At 31.2% G+C, this 23390-nt stretch overlaps 3 protein-coding genes across 3 annotated transcripts; all 3 read right to left on the reverse strand.

Annotated features, from left to right (window-relative positions):
* Window positions 1-1566: 1566 nt before the first annotated feature.
* Window positions 1567-4326, reverse strand: LOC140890005 (protein FAR1-RELATED SEQUENCE 5-like). Its single transcript, XM_073297753.1, has 4 exons — window positions 4296-4326; window positions 3642-3911; window positions 1806-3475; window positions 1567-1620 (listed from the first exon to the last, which is right to left on the reverse strand). Exons 1-4 carry the CDS (start codon window positions 4324-4326, stop codon window positions 1567-1569), a joined length of 2025 nt encoding a protein of 674 aa, XP_073153854.1.
* A 1386-nt stretch (window positions 4327-5712) lies between these two features.
* On the reverse strand, window positions 5713-11997 carry LOC140886973 (protein DETOXIFICATION 40-like). Its single transcript, XM_073293936.1, has 7 exons — window positions 11597-11997; window positions 8454-9085; window positions 8079-8135; window positions 7633-7871; window positions 7086-7204; window positions 6095-6181; window positions 5713-5989 (listed from the first exon to the last, which is right to left on the reverse strand). Exons 1-7 carry the CDS (start codon window positions 11903-11905, stop codon window positions 5924-5926), a joined length of 1509 nt encoding a protein of 502 aa, XP_073150037.1. The 5' UTR covers window positions 11906-11997; the 3' UTR covers window positions 5713-5923.
* A 2694-nt stretch (window positions 11998-14691) lies between these two features.
* LOC140887990 (protein DETOXIFICATION 40-like) lies at window positions 14692-19534 on the reverse strand. The gene is made up of 7 exons (XM_073295649.1): window positions 19162-19534; window positions 18461-19092; window positions 18140-18196; window positions 16413-16651; window positions 15950-16068; window positions 15554-15640; window positions 14692-14897 (listed from the first exon to the last, which is right to left on the reverse strand). The coding sequence occupies exons 1-7, from the start codon at window positions 19486-19488 to the stop codon at window positions 14832-14834; spliced, it is 1527 nt and encodes a 508-aa protein (XP_073151750.1). The 5' UTR covers window positions 19489-19534; the 3' UTR covers window positions 14692-14831.
* Between the last annotated feature and the right edge of the window lie 3856 nt (window positions 19535-23390).

Genomic DNA, 23390 nt, shown 5'->3' on the forward strand with positions numbered 1-23390 from the left:
ATGGAACTTGGGTGGAAACATATGCTGAAGTCAAAGACTACAAAGATCCTTTATTCGAGAAGTTCTCGAGTAGGTCAGAGGCGATAAAAGCTTTTGAGGAATATGTGAAAAAAAAACGTTCAACTACTACATTCAAGGCAAATGGTGAGGAAAGTTCATGCGCTACTTCTAGTTCAAGTTCGCAACCAAATTCTCGTCAAGCAGAAAACATTGTTGCATTGGAAGATACCCTGTCGAATTTGCAGAATGATGTTTTGCAGATTATGAAGAAAATGGATTAGATGAAACAAAAGTTGGAAAAGATGAGATTGAGTAGTCGTGGTTCGTTTGTGTTAGAAAATGTGATGTAATGTAATGCTAAACTTGTTTAGTGTAATTTTCATTTCAATATGTCAAGAGATTGTCAACGTTTTCATTTGTTTTCTTCTATGAATGAATGATATCTCTTTAAAATAGCATGTCTCTTTATGTTAATTTCAAGTACTTTTTGCTGGAAATTAGTTGATGATTAGAGAAGATATCAAAAGTCTTTTGTGTATTTTCATTTGCCCGATGGTGATATTATGAAGGTATAAGAAAATTGTGATTGTGATTGTGATTTAGATTTAGATAATATCTATCCTGTATTTTATTAAAAGAATAATCTCATTTTATGATACACTAAAAAAGAAAATGACCCCTTACCTACTAATAACTTCTTATCATACAGAGTTTTTAAAAGAATGGAATGAATATGACATGAAATTTCCATATTACGGTTGAAGTGAAAAATGCCATTCCAAAACAGAAATTCCAAAACACAGTTAATTTCCATACAAAAAATGGAAAATGTCGAGCCACATCTGAAATTTAAATGGGACATTCCAAATCAGAAATTTGAAATTCCAGAACATAAAGAAGGAGTCAAGAACATAAATTTGGATTCCATAACAAAATCAATTAGGTTTTCCATAGCTTCAGGATTCTGATTTGTAGCTTCTTCCATTGATTGGGGATGAACCTTTTGGTTGCTGCTTTCTCGAAGTTGGGTATCTTAACCAAAATAGTTTTGCACAGAAGGTAGATATTGTAGAATGAAATACAAATATACATAGATTAGTTACACGGGATATATTAACTGGATCTCAGAAATTCTTGAACACGTGCAACTAAAAAAATGAAAAAGAACTACCTCAACAAGCTGAGACTGCGTTGTTATGATATTGAGCTACCTACTGTTAGTAGCATCATGTCCCTGACAGAAAATAATAAATATCATAGAGATCAAGTTGCAACAAGTTTAATCGTTCACATATGTTTCTTACTTGGAATGAACGAGAACTCTCAAACTGATATGAGAACATATGCATCTGACCATGAGAAAAACAAGTTTGTATTACTTTCCTGCAACCAAATAAACAAATAAGTAAGATTATACAGTTCTATGGGTATATATTACTAAAAGGTTAAGTATTGTAACAACAAAGTGATGTGGCTGGCTGTGAAATTGAGATCCAGTTGATGCAAGTTCAAAGTGATGTTGGACAGTAGGATTTTGATGTTGGAGATAATTTTTTTCTTGGCTATTCAAGAATTGAGAGGGTTGTGAGCTTTGTCCTTTGGTTTTTGCTCTTTTTGCATCTACATCACATAAAAAAAGAAAAAAATCAGATTATGCAAAATAGCAAAGTTTGTCGATAAATACAAAATCAGAAAACATATTAAACTTACTTGATTGATCAGCTTTTCCCTTTCTTTTTTTTTTTCTTGCTTTTATCATCCCAATGACGTTGGATATTTTTATTTGTTATTCCTCTGGACTTCACTTGAGGAGGATTACGCACAAGCATGTCATCCAACAGGTTAATGTCTTCGTGAACCCCCTCTTCGCAAACTTTTGGATCTTCCAAATTATGATTTTGGAACAAATCATCTATTTGTTCCCTCGCTCCATCCAAAATTTCTGTCAGCTTACTTCTTGAAATTTCATGACCTTGACATCTCATGCTAAGAGCATAAGTCGATCTCATAATTTGATTCACAAAAACTATATCAGATTCACGAACACTTCTGCTTTTATTTCCACTTTCATACAAGGCAAAATTTTCAGGAATTCTATTTCTAGACTTTTTCATCCAGCGCTCTTTTAAGTAAGGTTTGGGAAGAAAATTCAGATTCAAAAAATTGAAGATCAACAAAATGTGTTTGCACAATATTCCCACTGACTCAAATTTCTTACAACTGCAGTTTACCTCAAGAGTCTCCTTGTTGAAAATCACATGCCTAACCCTTGAATTCTCGTCATGAGATGTTACTTTAAACTCCAAGGAGATATCACTCAACTCTGAATGTATCTTAATGAACCGCATATTCAAATAATTGATTAATTCTAATTCAAATAGCTTGTACACGGTATGAGTATAAAAATCAGCAGCAAATGTCAACAATGGATTATTTTTCAGCATCATCGGAGCTTTCGTATGATGACACCGTGTATCCTCGGCCTTCTCTTTATCACGCCACCCAGCTTGGATTTTTTCATAATTCAACACAAAATCGTACAATGATATGGCACTGTTTCCTAATCTCTTCAACAATGCATTTGTCACCTCACTTCTAGAAGTTGCTAAAAGCCCAGAACTAAACTTGTGATTGCTGAATGCATTAGCCCACTTGTATCTCAATCCATACATATTATTTAACCATTTATGATCAGTGAGATTGTATTCCTGAATCATAATCTTCCACGTACCTTCAAATTTCTCTTCAGATTCGCAATGACTCATGCATTTATTCCATAATCTTTTAAATCTCAAATCACCATTCAAACTTCCAAAGTGTGATGGAGCATTTTGATTGATATGCCATTGACATAACCGATGGTGTGACAATGGAAATACTGTTCTAATTGCATTCATCATGGCTTGGCATTGGTCAGTAAAAATTGTTTCAGGTTGTTTTCCATTCATAGACTCAAGATACGTTTTAAACAACCATTCGAATGAACTCTCAGTTTCATCCGACATAAATGCCAAGCCAAACATTACATTTTGTTTATGATGATTAATTCCAACAAAAGGCGCACACACCAAATTGTAACGATTGATTCGATAAGTGGTGTCAAATGACAAAATATCACCAAAATAATCAAAATCAACTTGACATCTCGAATCCCTGAAAAAGAAATTTATGACCCTATTTTCATCATCTAATTGCACATTCCAATAAAAATTTGACTCCTTATTTGCCTTATTAATGAAGTGATGAAGTAAGGCAGAAGCATCCCCATTCTCAACTTTCGTATGTTTTCTTATACGACCAAGGTGATCATATACATCTTTTCGAGTAAAGCTCAAATTTTGTGGTCCTTGTGCTTCATTTTCCATATAAGACACAACATTAGCAACAGATATCCCAACATTCACCAATGCTTCTAAAGTGGATTTCTGAGCATGAGAAATATTCCTTGATGATCTCAACAGATGTCTTTGATCAACTGCAACCATGTCATGATTATGCTCAACAACAAACCTACAAACCGTCCACTCCCCCCCCCCCCCCCATTTGCCTACCTATTCTGAGCTTAGCTTTACATTTAGTTCTACTACTCGGTTTCAAGTAAGGATGAATTTTTTCATTCGAGCGTTTTTCATCTTTACTACCTTCACATGAACACTCAAACTCTTTAGATTGTAATTCAGTACTGCCAGGAAAGTAGCGCTGATCACCTTTTTTAACGCTGAAGCCTTTAGCATGAGCATAATTGCAATAAAGTAAATATGTATCTTCAACGCTTTTGACTACTTGTCCAACAAGTAGTTTACTTTCCAATTGATCTACAATAGAGTTGGTAGATAGCACCTCAACATTCTCAGGAATCAAAAATTCTGAATTTACTACTTCAACATCTTCAATGTTGTCTCCCATCAAATCTGTAATAAAACAATGATTTAAATGTAAATAAAATTAATCATGATTCAAACTAAATAAAGAGAGATACAACTTAAAGAAATGGTCACAAAAAAATTGTAAGATTAAACAAATGTAATTTTTACACAACATCTAAAAGTTAAACGATAATTAATGGAAATAAACCAATCATAAAACAAAAGACTTCACATTGCTAATTGTGATAGTACTTCTTAAGGATTTTCAGCTAGCATTCATTTCTTCCACAAAATATTTCATTGGTGATTTATCCGAATGTTATTTGTCTGATAGGAAATTGTAATACCTTGGATGAGTGGACGGGATGAATACAGGAAAGATGCATTAAAACATAAAGCATGTCATTAGTAAAATGTATTCTACCTTACCAGCAAAGACAATGGGCAACTTGTCAATCATGTACGAACTAAAAGTTAGGAACGAAAATAAACACCAAAAAAAAGAGAAATACTTCAAATCGGCATCGCAATATAAAATTACAGCATCCATCAAATATCACTCATTATTTAAACAGAATCATTAACTACATAACAACATTAATGCATATAAATCACCTAAAAAAAATTAAATACAAGATATATTTATTATGTACAGCCCCCATAAGATGTAATCATTCTTTTACCTTTGAACAGCGGCACGGTGAAAGACTGAGAGCGACGCCGGCGAGTCGGTACAGTGGATATGACGAAAGGCGGCGTTAGCTTCTGCAACAGATTCGATGGTGATGGGAGAGACGCCGGCGACGTCGGTACAGTGGATATGACAAAAGGCGGCGTCAGCTTCTGTTGGTGATGGTGGATCGATGGATATGACGAAGGGCGGCAGAGTGTTTTGGGAGGGGAGGAAGTTGAGATTGTCTTTTGAGCGGTACATTCAAATTTTGGAACGAAATGTTTAACCATGGTTGGCTCTGGATTGGTAAAATTGACTAAATTGCATCAATTATTTTTCTTGAACAAATTACTTTACTAAATATAAATTTAAAAAACTCATTGCCACATGTCAGTCAATGAGTGGGTCCGGGTACTACCCAAGACCCGGCATCGACTTAACCCTTACACCGAGTGTGTGTATTATTTGCCGGCCCCGGTTCTAAGCCGACATGATTATCTATAACAAATAATTTTTTAATTTTATTTTAATTTAATTTAATTTTTTTTAAAGATAGAGGCTCAAAAATAATGGAATAGCATCCAAAATTAAGGATGATAATAAGGTGGATCTGGTACGAATTCGGTTAGACTCATGACCTACATTGCCTCACTTTAGACACATTATCTTCGTCTCGAAAACTCAATGTGTTCGATCTGAGTTAGATTCATAAGACTCGCTGAAATTTATATATTTTTTTAAATTTGAGTTATTAAGCAGTAATTTTTTTAAAAAAATTAATAAATCGTTAAATTTATTTTCCAACTTTATATTAATAATATTTAAGAATAAAAAAAATATTATCACAATTTAGGATAAGTTAAATTATATCAACTCGATCATAACCAAATAAAAAGTATAATTATATATTTTCATGATAAACAAATCATTATAAAATAACATTATTTCAATACTAAAATATTATTATAAATTAAATATATGGATTAAGGTATACATTATTCAATAAAAATATAAAAATTCTTTATTAATAAACTTTTGTGAATAATAACATATAATCATTTTTAAGCATTTTTAAACACTACCTAATTATATATATCTAAAAATAAAAAATATTTCGAGAATAATTAATAGTGAAAATCTGAATGGAAACTTTGAAATTCACTCTCTGTTTGACAGTCAACTCGATACAGTGGATGGAGAAATCAGCCAAAATAAATAAAATAAAATAAAACTTTTAAACATCCTCAGTGCATTCACCGCATAAAACCAAATGGCATTTGGTCTCTGTTTCAAATAATCCTTTCACATATAACATCGACTCATTGGCGATATTTCAATTTAAAAGTTTCATATAAATTAAAAAAACATGCAGTTTTAATTTATGTCATTGCTCGCAATTTTCTTCTGTCACATCATCCCATTTCTCCAGTCGACTCCTTGCTTTATCCACCTGCAAAGATTACACAAAATAATTAAAATGATAAATATATCATAATGGTGCATGTATCTAATTTATATCCTATAATCGTAATTTGGTAAATAAATGAGTACGTACCTCTTTATTCCAGTCGGTGCGAATGGTGACCCATACTAAGATTATGGTTTGCATGGCTGTTCCTCCCATCATGCCCAACCATACTCCCTACACACATGCATGATCGATGATAAATTTCTATATATAATCACTCAATTAAATTATTGTTTTGAATCTTTGATTCATCACAGGGGAAAAAAGGAAAAGAGGAAATTATTCGTTTAATTTTTTTTTTTAATTTCGAGGAAATACTAATTTTTTCGATTTTGGGTTTTAGTCCATTTACTATTGTTTTGGTATACTAGTTTTTAATTTTATACATTATTTTGATTCATGATGGCGAGATGACAATTGACAAATCAACAAACTTATATGTCATGTCAGTATTTTTTGATGTCACGTTAGCATTTTCGTCATCATATCAGCAATTGAAACAAAATAGCTGAAAATTAAAATTTGATATACCAAAATAATCTTTGAAAACTTAGTATACCAAAAACCAAAATTGAACAAGTTCGTGTATTAAAAAAAACTATTTTTCCTTTAATTTACAACGACTTAATTTGATTCATGAACTTCAACATCTTTTTTACCCTTTTCTCTTACGATTTTTAAATTTGTACTTATTTTACCATTAAGTTAAGGGAAATTTGTAACTTTGATGATTTTGGTGATCTATATTTTCATATTTCAGTTTTAAGTCAGCATGTTTCAATTTTTGTCTTTTTTAATCAAAAATACTGATGTGGCAGTATATACGTTAAGTCCACATTAGCGTCACATAGAAAAAAAAATAAAATTTTCAAAATAAAAAATAAAAAAATGATACGAGGCTAGAACTGAAATCAGATAAGATAGATCATGACCGAAATCGTAAAGAGATAAACTTATAAGATGGAGAAATTAATTTTCCCTTCATTTAATTAAAGAGAAATGTGATTTGAAACTGCAAGCTCAATTTTACGAAAATAAGTAACAAAAATTGAAAATTGTTGCAACAAAGCGTACGTACCTTGGCACCGAGGTTGAATTTGAAGCCAAGAACGGCGCCCAACGGAAGGCCAACTATGTAGTAACAACCAACATTCACGTAAGCGACAAATGCTTGCCATCCACATCCAACCGCAACACCTTTATATATAACGTTTATCATATATAAATTATTATTATTATTAGGGAAAATTGATTTTTTGGTCTTATAGGTTTGTCACTTTGCGATTTTGGTCCTCTATGTTTTCATATTTCAGTTTTAGTCCGTTATCTTTATTTTTTTTGGCAATTTAAGTCCTTTTTTCCGATGTGGCGCTGATGTGACACCAACGCAGTGCTGATGTGGAACTGACGTGTATAGTACCACATAAGCATTTTCGAAGAAAAAAGACTGAAATTACCAAAAATCGAAACATACAGGACTAAAACTGAAATATGAAAACATAGAGGATCGAAATCGCAAAGTAACAAACATATAAAACCAAAATTGCAGTTTCCTCTTATTTATTATTATTATAACAAAATATATGTGTGTGTCTTGCTGCAGGCCTAGCTATTTAATTTGATACCAGATAAAACAGGTTGAACCCCATTAAGAAGAATGGCTCCGGCTAAATATGGTGCAAGATCTGAGACAGCATCGGAAACAACTTGGCCAGAGGTGAAGGCATAGCTGAGCTGATGACGAAGCACGAGGGAGACGACGCCAAACACGAAAGCGATAATTAAAGAGGTTATGGTCACCACCACAACACAAAACGCAGCCGATTTCGGGTGCCCCGCTCCAAGCTCATTGCTAACCCTTACACTATTTATTCAAATCAAAGAAACAAAGCAATCTATTTTTGATTAAAATTTATAGAAAGATTTAGCCACCGGAATAAAAGGGTAAACTGAAGTAGTGTTTGGAAGAGCTTTTAGTTATTTTTTAACAAATTTTTGAAATTTGGGAAGAAAAATTGATAATTGTTACTTAGAATTTCTCCCACACACTACATAAAATTTTTATACTAACCTCGCCGCGGCGTTGAATCCCACAGACACCATAAATACCCATCCCAGGATAGTCACGCTGCATGCATATATATAAAAATCATTTTAAGTGAAGAAATATTCTGGACTTCTAATTATGGAATTTAGTCCTAGTCAAAGTAGAATTTAATAGTAAAATAGTATTTGTAACATCTAAAAATAAGTGATTATAGGTTTTTTCTTAACAAATTTGTGAATAAAAAATTCATAATCAATTATATTTAGAGGTTGCAAACATAGCTAAGATCGCTAACCAACAATTCAATAAGGATTTTAAAAATTAAATACATTATATATATATATATATATATATATATATATATATATTTATTTTAACAAATAAAACTACATAAATTACCAGACAGACAAAGAGTCGAGTGTAACTTCAGGATCAGGAAGCAGACCAGCAATCAACATTATAATCTGATAATACCAAGCCTCCAAGCACAGCATCACAGCAGATGCAACAGACAGTTTAAAAAACCCCCACAGCCCCGAAAACGCCATCGTACTGAACCCGGTCCAAGTCTCCTTACACCGGTCTGATACCAAAATGTAAACAAACTGCGCCACCACTATGATCCACCATGAAAGACTAAGCACAAAACCAGCACCCAACAGCCCCCAGTGGAACACATACAACACGAGCCACGTCAAGAAAAGGTGCACCACCAATGCTCCTGCCGAGATATAGGCGCTTGGGTTCACTATGCTTTGTGCTTGCAAGAATTTTTGGATGGGGAAGTTTGCGGCGTATGCAAAGATTTGAGGTATTAGGCCATATACAAATAGCGAGGCCGCGGATGCTACCGTCTTCGATTCTCCGAGGAAGAGCAAGATTTGCTTGGAAAATATGTAGATTGTGAGTAGGGGAATGCCTGTGAGGGTAAGGAGGATTGTTGATCTTTGCATGTATATTCCGAGCATTTCATATTTGTGTGCCCCATACGCTTGACCGCACAAGGTTTCTACTGCACTTCCCATTCCTAACTACTCATATGGAGGAGATTCAAACGAATTAAACTGAGTACATTATCATGAAAATGGGAAAATAGTTTCTCTAGTGATTAATTTGTCCATTTATTTTTTATTCTGGTTCGTTAATTTCTCAGAGTTTGGTTTTGGCCGGTACGCCAACTTTAAGTTTTGGGTTATTTTGGTCTAACTGCTGACACGTGACACAAAAAAATACTAACATGTGGAACTGTCATACCAGCAATTAGACCAAAATAGCCAAAATTTAAAAGTTAATATACTAAAACCAACATTTAAAAAGGTAACGGACCATAACAAAAAATAAAATAAAAAGATCGTCAAGTTAATTAATGAACGAAAAAAATTTATTTTCCCTATGAAAATTACATTTTTGGTTTTGTGACAAGTACAAATTTTAGTTTTGGTCTATGTTACCGTTCAATTCATGCTCTTATTGCAGTAGTTTGCACTTTTTTCAATTTAGTCATTTTAATTTAAGTGTTTACGTGACGTCAGATATATTAGTTAAAAAACTCATTCAAAATTTCCAGCATCATATCGTCATTTTCATGTTCATGTCCTCTTTTCTAATTTCATGTCAACAGTCCTATAAAAAATATTAAAATTTTGAAAAAATGGAATATGACTGTGAATTGACCGACAGGCCAACGACAATATATATGACCATAAATATAAGTAAAAAGGGAAAAAAGTGCAGGATAGAAGATATAAAAAATCATCGATTCTAAGATGCTACTACTATGCATAAATGATCATGTTTATGAGAAACGAGTAGTCGAGAAAAAATTCTAATATTCATTCACACTTGTTAGGGATTGATATATATTCACAATCTCTAACAACGTATTCAAAGTATGGGATTGATATATATTCACAAACTCTAATAACGTATTCAAAGTATCACCTGGAGAGTATAAATAATGAGAAAATCAAGATATATATGTATATATATGCTAATCATTCAATTATTAATTAAATTTAAAGTCAATTTAGTGATTGATATAAAATAATTTTATGTCGTTTTATAAAATTTGAAATGAACCTATATGCAATATCATTCAATTATTAATTAAATTTAAAGTCAATTTAGTGATTGATATAAAATATTCAATTATTATTTAAATTTAAAGTCAATTTAGTGATTGATATAAAATAATTTTCTGTCGTTTTATAAAATTTGAAATGAACTTATATGCATTATCATTCAATTATTAATTAAATTTAAAGTCAATTTAGTGATTGATATAAAATAATTTTCTGTCATTTTATAAATTATTTTGAAATTTTAAAATAAATTTCAATAATAAAAATTAGAGATAAAAATGTATTGCATTTATATATATATATATATATAATATCAATTGTTGAGGAAACAATCAATAATTGGGGAGAGAGGGAAGTAAAAAGTTGAGTCAAAGAGACAAATCTTTCTGAATCTTTGCTGTGTACCACATGTTCTCACAATGGTTTTATCTTTCTTTCCTAAATTTTGAAAAAATAGGGAAAAATAAATAAAAATTGTACTATATAATCAGACCTAAATAAGCGCTAGCTAGCATTGAACATAAACAAGGAGTTGGTGGGCGAATTTCCTAATGTTAAGAAATGTATGGGAGAAAACTTATATGTATTAATTTAATACATTATACACACACACATATATATATATATACACACGTACACACACATCATATTCATTTTTTGTTGTGATGTGGGAACCCGCAACCGCTACCTTTCGATGCGCTCAGGGTAAACTCTCGGACTAATGCAATAACCTGCAAACTACGCTAGTCAGATAAACCACACTAGACAAGCCCCGTGTGGCAGACTAGTCCAAGAAGGTGTTGTCAGGGAAAATCAAACTCCTGACTTAAGGGCAAAAATTCAACTACTTTACCAACTTGAACACTTTTGGGAGCCACACATCATATTCATTGGTTGAAACATGTGTGTCATTGGAGAACCCAAAGTTTTCAGACGGATGCAAATGCATGCTCCATGTGTTTTTATTGAAATAACTTAATAAGTTTTGATCAGTTAATGGGGAAAATTATATAAATCATGAGTCCAATATATATTTACTTGTACCGTATGTGTATATATATATACATACATTCACTTTTTTAATTTAATTTTTTTCGCTTTTGTGTTGACACGACGTTAAACATGATCTTCACGGACGAAAGTTAAAGAAAAAAATTGATGACTGAAATCTTTTCGATCGATAATATAGATATTACTTATAACATGGAATGTTTTTCCGCATATTTTGGACTTTATTAGATCCAACATATTATGTGTATCACTAGAGCCAAAGATGGAATATTTATCTCACCTTTTTGTTCCCAAAAAACAATTTTTTTTCCTCCAAGGTAATGAAAATCATTACCAATGATCAATATATACTTCTTAAATACTAATTGGATCTTTTTTTTTTTAGGGTGCTGGCTATATATATATCAAATTCAACGAGTACGTTCTAAGTTTGTGGTTTGAAGTATTTACCATGACTCCATACGTGAGAAGCTGGATGCCACTGTTTCCCAAAGTGGAAGCAGCGAGTTCAAGATTCCCCAGATGGCCGCAAAATATTTGGGAAGACACTGAAATAATATTATTCAGCAAATAAACTACGACAGCGGGGCCTGCGAGCCTGAAAAGATACCGGAGCTCGAGTGCGGTGGCTTTTTGGAGGCGGCGCCGCCGTGACAAGGTTGTGTCCGACAGGATTCCCTCGAGCTCCGAGCTGACCTCTGCCGCCTGTTTCAGCAAAGGTTGATCCAGAGACGAGCAAGACTCCACTTTTTTGTCCATCTTAATTAATTGGAATGTGATGTGTGCGGTGTAAAATATGTTATTCAGATGTCTCACTGAGCATGAGGGTTATAGGACTGGAGAAAATTTCATAAAAGGTGTAATATTGAAAGACAGAAAATTATCATTTTAGATATTACTAATTAAAAAGACATCGATTTCCAAAACAAAAAACAAAAAACAAAAAAAAAAAACACATTTAAAAAGACATTATATATATAATAATTAATTATTAATGGTTAGGACTTAGGCAGCAGTAATAGCTCCATAAAAAGTTAAGGGTGTGTGATATTGAAGATAGATAATTAATTCTTTTTAAAAAAAGATATTTTTGTTTTATTTTCTTTGTAAGACAGAATACCTGTCTTTTCAGGGCAGGTTCTATGCTACACCGGGTGCTCTTCACCCGGTGCAGCATCTGTTCTTTATTGGGCATGGGGCCCACATAAATGTGTGGGCCCCATGCCCAATGAAAGGCCAAGATTCACAGGGTGAAGAGCATCCGGTGAAGCATAGAACATCCCCTTTTCAGTTCTCTTTATTACAATAATTATTATTAATATTTTTTTAAAAAAATAGGAAACGTGATAGAATCAACAAGAATCGGATTAATATATATATATTTTTTGACACGATGGCCAACCATTATGAACACTATCTAAGCATCGACTGATGTATCGTTTATCTATTGTATGTAGAAGATGTCACATCAAGTGCTCATATAATTGCTCGTATAAAATAAAATCTCTTTAATCAGGTGTTTTTCAGTTAATTGGTGAATGTATCTATGTACTTTGATGACTATTTATTTACAAAAATACTATATATATATTTTTTTCATTTTTCAGTTTTACTATTTGTTTTAATTATTTTTGTTAACAAAAAATGACGGTATAAGCATGCATGCGGAGAAAAATACTAATCGCAACTTAATTATCTGTCAAAAACGGTGACGTCACGTATCAATTTGTGAAGTAAATACGTTTCCTGTTTTGTCGTATATATATGAATGAAATGTAATAATAATTAATTTTAAATTGAGTGAAAGCGATATTGCGAGTGGCGGGCCAAAATGCCAATATCCATGAAAATGGATCACCCATGCATGTCATATGGCAAGTGGTGTGTGTGGGGTCATTTCCAGACCAGACACTGCAGTCTATAGGGGTGTTCATCGGTCGGTTCAGTTCGGTTTTCGATTTTTTATTTCGGTTTTTTCGGTTTTCGGTTTTAGAAATATATAATCCGATATCCGAACCGTTTTTCTTCGGTTCGATTCGGTTTTTTACTAAATCGGTTCGGTTATTTCGATCTGTTATTTCGATTTTGATATAATTATTTTAATTAATATTATAAATATATTTTAAAATATAATATATTATGATTTTTTTGCAAAATATTTAAATTCAAAGTCTAAATGACTTAAATAAACAACAATCAACTAAAAATTATTAAAAATGATTCTTTATTCACTAGGTATCATCTCATAAAATATATAATATAAATAAAATTATTAATTTAATAAAATTTTGGTTTTTTCGCTCGGTTCGGTTTCGAGATATATAATTCGAAACCGAACCAAATAAATTTCGGTTTTAACATTTATATCCAAATTTCAAATTTCGGTTTTCGGTTCGATTTGGTGTTTGGTTTTCCGGTTTGGATTTCCGATTTTTTCGGTTTTATCCGAAGTTTGAACACCCCTTAGTCTGCACGACATTAATCAAATTGAACGTAATTTATTTTTTTTTTTTGAAAAGACAAATTGAACGTAATTAATTCAAGGGAGACTTGGAGATAAATCTCTAAACATAAACTAAATTTTAGGATTAGTCCCCACATTATAAGATTTTATCTTGCACTTTCTTATACATCAAAAAACTTATTTTGCAACATTTAATTATTTTATTGTTAATTTTTTTTCTCCAAAATTATTAACACTAATTTTACTTTTATTCTTTTTTCTCTCAGACAGAAATCATACCTCCTTCTCCTCCGGCCAGAAAAATCACGAATCTCTCCTCTTCCTTATAAAATCACGCCTCTATCTCACATAAGAAAACCCATGGCCGAAAACCCATGCCTCTCTCTCACATAAAAAAACCCATGGCCGAAAATTAATCCATACGACAAAGGAAAAATAAAAGTTAATGTACAAAAACTAAATTTTTAGACCAAAAATCGAGGAATGATAAGTTATTGTGATTTTAATATATAGAAGTTTACGGATCGGAAGCCATCAAATCTATCAAATTAGAATTCAAAACATTGAAGGATTAATTCTATATTATATTTTATATTACGATAGTCCTATTATTTCACTAGCACGGAGTAACCAAGAAAAATTGAAAATTAATATATATATTTTACGATATATTGTTTCATTTAAGATAATCATGTCCATATTTATAGAACAAAATTATAATAACCAAATCCCGGAAATATTTTCCAAACTAGCATATGAGACTTGAGAGTGGTATATATATCTCAAAATTAAAATATATTTATACATATAGAATGAACTTATAATAATCAAATCACGGAAATATTTTCCAAACGGGGCGTGCATGAGACTTGAGAGTGGAATTAAAATATAATTATTTCATGCATAAAGAATACGAAAATGTAATCGAAATTAAAATTCTGACTTCCCTTATCCGTTTCATCTCCTAAACGGGAATGTTGATCCTACAAAGCCCCTCTGTGTTTCCTTGGTCATATTTGGTCAATTTTTATGTGGGGCTCACAATTTTTTGTGGGCCCCCTCTACAGGGTCGAAATTCACCTCCTAAACGGGAATAAAATCCCGCCTATTTCAATATCCATAAATATTAATAGAAGTCTCGACAACAACAAAAAACGAAAAAATACATATTATATTATTAATAGAATTCGTGGAGCACAATTATATTATTGCTTTTTTTTCTCATTCGTCACAAAGTTGTGCTTTAACGTCGTCCCATTTATCCAATCGACCCTTGGCCTTTTCCACCTGGTCAAAGATTTGACACAACAAAATTAATTATTTAATTTCATTTATCGATATAATTATTAATTTTTAAATTGAATTATTCAAATGAGCAATATTAAGAAAGCATGCATATTCTATAACATCCAAACTGAATAGAATTGAAAAAAATTGTATATGACATCATGACAAGAGTATCCGAATTGAAAATGTCATTCGAATACTAAAATATCTGAACTCTGATTTTCGTAATCAATCAAGAAAACGTAATTTTAATTTAATTACTAAAATAAAAGTCTCTATTATTAATTAAAGTAAGGTTAATCTTAAAAATGATGGGCTTTTATTAGTAATAATAATCGGAATAGGATTTTTTTTAGGCATCCCCATCAACTAATAGGCATTTAGGATCAAATTAATATATATGACATCATAATTAAGCATGTAATTCTCATGTTTTAATCTGTAAGCAAGAAGAAGTGTGAGTTATTCCACCAAGATCGATAAGATAATGACGATGAATACTAATGTTGTGTTTGGTATTGATTTTAGAAAATATTTTTGAGTGTTTTTCTTCTTCAAATTTTATGAAAGAAAAGCTAAAACATGCTTACTAAACTAATCTCAAGCAATATCTAAGTAATTGCTTAGTAGAGAGAGAAATGATGATCAATAAGTACCTCTTTATCCCAGTCGGCACGGACCGCGACCCATATTAAAATTACGGTCTGCATGGCTGTCCCTCCGATCATGCCTGACCATACCCCCTAAATATAACCCACAGCATAATCATTAAATATCACCAATTCTTTCAACAAATTAATAAACATTTATGTTAAAAATATTGTTTGTGTTTTTTTTAATACATTGAAAATGGAGATCCGATCAACCTGTCTCATGGAGATCAGTATCCATGAGACAGGTTAACCCGGACTCAATTTACGATGGAAAATAATATTTTTTCTCAGAATCGAATTAAAACTATGTTTCACAAAAGTGATATAAGAGTTTTGTGCGAGGGAAAAAAAATTTGTACACGTTCCAATCAGAATAGAAAATTGTAGTAAAGTTCTTACCTTGGCACCTAGGTTGAATTTAAAGCCAAGAACAACGCCCAAAGGAAGACCAACAATGTAGTAACAGCCAACATTCACGTAAGCGACAAATGTTTGCCATCCACATCCCACAGCCACACCTTAATTAATTAAAATTTTCACACGTAATAAATAAATGTATAACATATATAATATAAATATATATATAATTTCTTATACACGTGCGCGTGTGATGTTAAATCATAAATGTGGGATTTCCCCATTGTGAGTGATACCTCAGCTCATTATTTATGATAATATTGAGTTAGGAATCAATTATATATACAAGGTGAACAACTACGTGAGCAATAGCTGACGTGACAATTACTTATTGGATATACAAAGTGTCAGGTCAGCTGTTGCTCACGTAGTTGCTCATGGTGGTTGCACATGTGATCGAAACTATATATATATATATATATGTGTGTGTGTGTGTGTGAGTTACCAGATAAAACGGGTTGAATCCCGTTAAGCAAAATGGCTACGGCGAGATATGGTGCAAGATCTGAAACAGCATCGGATACAACTTTGCCAGGGGTGAAGGCGTAACTGAGTTGATGACGAAAAACTAGAGTAAATATCGCGAATAGGATAGCGATAACTAAAGAGGTCGCAGTCGCGATCACAACACTTAACGCTGCTGATTTCGGATGCCCTGCTCCAAGTTCGTTACCAACCCTAACACTATTTATTCAAATCAAACCAAAACCAAGAGTTATTAATATATATCACAAAACCAAACCACATATTGATTATATTATACGTATATCAGTTAAATCTACATGATATGCAACTTCTTCATGTTTTTTTTTATTTAAAAAAAAAGCATTAAAATTTGAAAACACTTTTCATTTTTCATTTTTTATAATAATTTTTAAATTATTGACTTCATAAAATAATTAATGCAACGGCTTTACATAATTTGTAATTGAACAATTTGGTAATGTATTTCTCTATCATGTATAAGTATTATAAAAATATTTAATGCAAATATTAATTTATATTATTTCAGTAAAAAAATATTATGTTATATTTATCAAATCAAGATGTCAAAAAAAAAAAAACAAATCAATTTTTTTTTTAAAAAAAATACTGACATTAGAAAAGCGTGTTAACAAGTGTAATAGGACGCATATAAAATAAGTAATAATTTTTTATATAATATAAGTGGGGCTGCTCGCGGGAGATAATTTCCAAAATGACATTGATAGAAAATATATATTTGAAAATTGACCGTTCCATTTTTAAAACTTATTAAAATATTTCTTGATTTGGTCAAACATTTATTAAAATATTTCCTAACAACTACGGGCCCCACTTTGGGGGAGTGAAGGGTCACCGGTGTAAATTTATTTTATATTTTTAAATCCAAACTTAAATTTGTTTTTAGTCACCCTCAAAAAAAAAAAAAAAATACAAGTTTAAAATTTTTGATCCACACACAAATGTTTTCGAGCTTTCTGGATCCACATGTCTGTTCATGCGTGAAATTCAGTACAAAATATTAAAAATATAGTACTAATATATGATATTCGAGCACTAAGTGGTTCATATCTTGTACAAAAACAAAAATTTTGAGTATAAAATCTGAACATTTTTATTAACATCAACACTTGCAACATATTTTTAAGTACTCAAAAATCATATATTTGTACCAGATTTGACACATTTGATACTCAAATATTATATATCATTACCATATTTTCAATGTTTTGTACCAATTTTCATCCAAAGAAGACAAACGTGTCATTCATATCAATACTTGTTTATATGTTTGAGTACTTAAAAATCATACATTAGTACCATATTTGAAACAGTTGATACTCAAATATCATGTATTTGTATCATATTTTCAATGTTTTGTACCGACTTTCATCCGAGAAAAAACAAATAGGCCCAAAGAGTGCCGAATTATTTTTTTGTGGATCATGAAATGTAAACACATTTCTTTTTTGATAGAGATTGATCACAAACTTGAATTTGGATTTAGGGATTTAAAATACATTTACCCTGAATTTAATGTCTCATAATTTACAACCGTCAACAATAACTATATATGTGTAACAAATTTAATCATAAATTATGTTATTGAATATATAAATAGATATCAAATAAGAAAATATAAATAAAATAAAATAACCATATCGAGAATATTGCAAGAATCACACTAACCTGGCCGCAGCGTTGAATCCAACAGACACCATGAACACCCAGCTGAGGATAGTCATGCTGCATAATACCGATAGATCAAATTATATACAAGCGTTAATTAACTTCGCATCAAAGATCAAAAGTCGAGCAAAATTAGCCTCAAAACAATGTCCGAGTCGGTGGATTCTTCCTCAACACCGTCTCCGATAATTCGGTCCTACCCATTGAGATAAATGAAAACATATGATTGGTTTAAATTACGTGGAACCCACATCACGGGTAACGTCATTAAAAAAAATAATAAAAAAACAAGTGCGTACGGCTAGCTGTTGGGTTAATTACCAGACAGAGAGAGAGTCGAGTGCCACTTCAGGATCAGGCAGCATACCAACAATCAACATTATGATCTGATAATACCAAGCCTCCAAGCACAGCATCACAGCCGACGCAACAGACAGTTTAAAGAAACCCCACAGCCCCGAAAACGCCATCGTACTGAACCCGGTCCACGTCTCCCTGCACCGATCCGACACCAAAATGTACACAAACTGCGCCACCACTATGATCCACCACGAAAGACTCAGCACCAGTCCAGCCCCCAACAGCCCCCAGTGGAACACATAAAGCGCCAGCCACGTCAAGAAAAGGTGCACCACCAACGCCCCCGCCGATATATAAGCGCTCGGGTTCACTATGCTCTGCGCTTGCAAGAACTTTTGGATCGGGAAGTTGGCCGCGTACGCGAATATTTGAGGTATTAACCCGAACGTGAACAGCGCCGCTGCGGATGACACCCTCTTCGATTGCCCCAGCAAGAGCAAGATTTGCTTGGAGAATATGTAAATTGTAAGAAAAGGGATTCCCGTTAGCGTAAGGAGAATCGTTGATCTTTGCAGGTATACTCCAAGCATTTCGTGTTTGTTCGCTCCGTATGCTTGCCCGCACAATGTTTCCACCGCACTTCCCATTCCAAGCTACGCATGATATCAATCATTTATGTCACAATTTAACCAAACAAAAGTTTTTCAAAAGTGCTTTTTTACCATGACTCCGTAAGTCAGAAGCTGGATGCCATTGTTTCCCAGAGAAGAAGCTGCGAGTTCGAGATTACCGAGATGGCCGCAGAATATCTGGGAAGACATGGAAATGACATTGTTAAGCAAATAAACTATGACCGCCGGGCCGGCGAGCCTGAACAGATACTGCAGCTCGAGTGCGATGCCTTTCTGGAGGCGGCGCCGCCGTGACAAGGTTGTGTCCGACAGGACTTCCTCCAGTTCCAAGCTCACCTCCACCACCTTTGGCGAATGTTTTCGTGGTTTCAACAAAAATTCCTTCACTCCTCGGTCTAGAGATGCCGATGGCTCCATTTTTGGTGAGCTCAAAATTATTAGACTGTGCGATGAGTGTGCAAGATTTGCGAACCTAACACACCACCAACTCAGTCATTTGGTACTACGAATATATATACATATATATACCTATATGTCTGATGTATATTTATTATTATTATTATTATTATTATTATTATTATTATGAGTAATGTTAGATGTACACCTCGGTGTACACCTTGGTTTACACCCTTCCTTATTAATTATAAAATTTTTCTTGATCAACTAGATATTTATTTCTTATCATGGATATTTTTCAATTAATGAGGGAAATTAGAAAAATTTTAAATAAAGGTGTAAACCAAGGTTTACATTATAAGGTGTACTTCTAGCATTTTTTTTTTATTATTATTATTATCTATATCTATATCTATATCTATATCTATATCTATATATATATAAAAACAAAAAAATATACTAAAAAAATAAATGAAGTTTTTTCCGCCTAAAGTTTCATTCCAAAAATAGTAAATGCATAATTAAATACAAATAAAGATAATATTGAATTTAAATTTACAGATAAAAATAAATTTTAAAAAAATATTATATTATGAGTAAGTGATAGAAATTTTTATCTAAATATTTTAAAACACATGTAAAAATACGATTAAATTTATATATTTAAAATAATATTTTTATGATGAAAAATAATTTTTATTTAAAATATATATAAAAATATGGGTCGCATTTAAAAAAAATTAAAATAATATTTTCATAATAAAAAAAATTTAATTTTTGGTTAATAGGGTGATTGTTTTGCATAATATACATATATATGTCACATATTTAAAAAATAATATTATGCATAATAGACTTATTGAATCTAAAAATTTTAAATATAGATAAAAATCTATATCTACATACATAAATATATATATAAATATATATAAATATTTTCAAAAATAGTAAAGATATCATAAAATTAAAAAATACAAATAATATATTATTTAATTCAAAGCTATAGATAGAGATAATATTGAATATTAAAAAAATAAGATGATATTATAAACGATAAAATATTTGATCTAAAATTTTAAAATATAGATAAAAGTAATATTTAATTTTTGCTTTTATATTTTGTTGTTACAAAATTTGTCGATCAAATTTTACAAGCCAAAAAATAAATACAAGAGTTTAATATATAAATAGTAATTTAATTTTTTAAAATTAAATCGTATTTTTATATATTTTTTAAAATTTTTAGATCAAATATTTTATCACTCATGATATTATTTTTTTAATCTTCAATATTATCTCTATCTATAATTTTAAATTTAATCGTATCTTATTTTTAAATTTAATGATTAATGATAATATCTTTACTATTTTTAGAAATTACTTTTGGGCGGAAAACTATTTTTAGCAGACTTTTCTGCTTTTATATATATAATATAGATATAGATACACAACGCGTTCGAATCAGAGGATTTGTATTCGAAAAAATAATGAGTTATTATTTAAATATTATTGTCAAGTGGATTTATTAAATAAAAAATTGAAATTAATATCTCAAATTTTCGATCCAAGCACAATTTTATCTTTTAAAAAAAATACACATGAATTTAGATAGTGTTTGGGGACTGGGGTTGCTTAACATTTTTTGCTTTTTTTTCCACCCACGAAATTTTCAAAATTTATGAAAGAAATCAGCAAAATTGATTTCTAAAAGCAATCCCCATATTTATCATAACACGTGAACAATGAATTTCACTGAGAAAATGACAATGCAACACATGATATTTACACATCCCACATGGTATGATGGAAGACGCACCGCATGCAGACGGAGAAAAGATCAGAGGTCGTAAAGTTGCCTGTCAACCACTCATTTTTGGAAAAAAGGTTTTTTTTTAATAGCAATTTGCTCAAAAATTTCCAAATGCAAACATGTTTTTCTTTGGGGTTCCTAGTCATAAAATGTGGTACAAAAGAATACAATATGTGGTACAAAATCATACAAGATGTGGTACAAATTAACAAAAAATATGGTACAAAAAAGTGGCTAGGGAGTGCAGTGCAAAACATGTTTGCATTGGGGATTTTTGAGCAATTTGCACTTTTTTTAAATTAAAATAAAAAGACGTAGGAAACGTGATGGAATCAAAAATAATAATTTTTTAAAAAAATCGTATCTTGTTAATTTATTATAATTAAATTATGGGCAACTTGTAGATAACTCCCTAAATCAAACATAACTTTCAATTTACTCCCTATATTTGTTTTTTCGAAAATGCCCTTTTCGTTATTTTAATCATTATTATTTCTTGAATTATCAAATGTGGAATCGGATTCAAAATCTGATTCACTTGATTCATCAAGATAATAAATATTTTCATCGTCGGATGAAAATTCAATTGTTTCTACGGGATAGAATCCAATAGTATATATTTCTTCAAGAAGTTTAATTTTATATTTTTTTTTCGTTTCGTTTTGGACATTCATTCGCATAATATCCTTCTTCGTTGCACAACCAACATGTGCAATTCTTTCCTTTACCCTTTGGGCAAGGTGGTTTTTTGTTATCAAACTTTTTATAAAATTTTCTTTTATAAGGTTTTCTGAAGAAATTCTTTTTAAATTTCTTTTTCTTATAGGGAATAAATTTCTTATTAAAAAATTTATAAGGTTTTTTAAATTTATTCTGTTTCTGTCGTTTTAAATATTTGTGTGACATGTTTGTTTTGCAACCGTATTCTTTTACTGTGAATTCCATTTTGTCACAACAAAGTTTATTGTTTTGTTTGTAGGATTTAGAGATTATTTTATTTAGTGTTACTTCATGACATTTCTTTGTTATTATGTCTTTGATGAATTTAATAGCTCCTCCTAAAGTTTTAGCATAAGGACTAGTTAAGAATTCATCTTTACTGTTTATAGGTATATTAGGTATCTTATTAAAGATACTTAGTTTATAATGTTCCTTTTTATCCGCATCTATTAATTGATAATAGTTTATTTCATAATCACAAATAAATTCTTCTAAGTAACATAAATTGCATAATTTAATATTATCTAAAATAAAGATTGCTCTATTTTGTTCTATGTTCTTAGCTACCAAATTAGCATCATTATTAGAAACTCCTAAAAATTCTTGGTACAAGGCATCAACAAATAGTTCGAAATATCGATGTCCTGTCATTCCTTGTGGTAGATTAGTAATTACTAGGTTTTCAGCCCAAGTTCTTACTGCTCCTACCAGTGTCATTTTTATCATCCCATGAGTTAAAACTTGAATATTCTCATTTTTGTCTAATAATGGTGTTAATTGAATTTGTACTGATAGTTCATTTGCCCAATGATCTATCTTTGATTTTCTTTTTTTGGCTGTTGAACAACCTAAATCTAAGATATTCTGTTTCACAAATCCTGATGTTTTTGATTCTCTAAGAATATCTCTAACATCTTTATAAGATCCAGAGTATTGGTCTCTGTTATATTTAAATTATTCATCATCTCTTCCACCACTACCTTCTACATTCGTTTGTAGATTTAATCGTGGTCTAGAATCATCTTCAGATTCTGATTCTGAAATATCCATATCTCTGTATTGTTCTGAGTCCTGATGTGAATGATATAATTCTTCTGTATTTACTCCTATTTGTTCAAAATCAGATGAGTCGGTTTCACTAAATATCTCCATACTTATGTTTGCCATAACTAAGGGGATTTCTATACCATGATTCAATTTTGAATGGGGGTTCTTCTTTCATTTTTCTTTTTCCTTTATCTATTGGAAGAACTTCCTTAAGATAGTTTAATATTTCATTACTATGTCTTTCTTGTTCAATTATTAATCTAGTCGTTGCTAAATCAATATATTCTTTGAAATTTTTCTCTAATTCTTGTATTGATAGATTGATCTTATTAATATTATTTTCTAA

Source organism: Henckelia pumila, chromosome 3 (genome assembly GCF_033568475.1).
Source record: "Henckelia pumila isolate YLH828 chromosome 3, ASM3356847v2, whole genome shotgun sequence".
NCBI lineage: Eukaryota > Viridiplantae > Streptophyta > Magnoliopsida > Lamiales > Gesneriaceae > Henckelia > Henckelia pumila.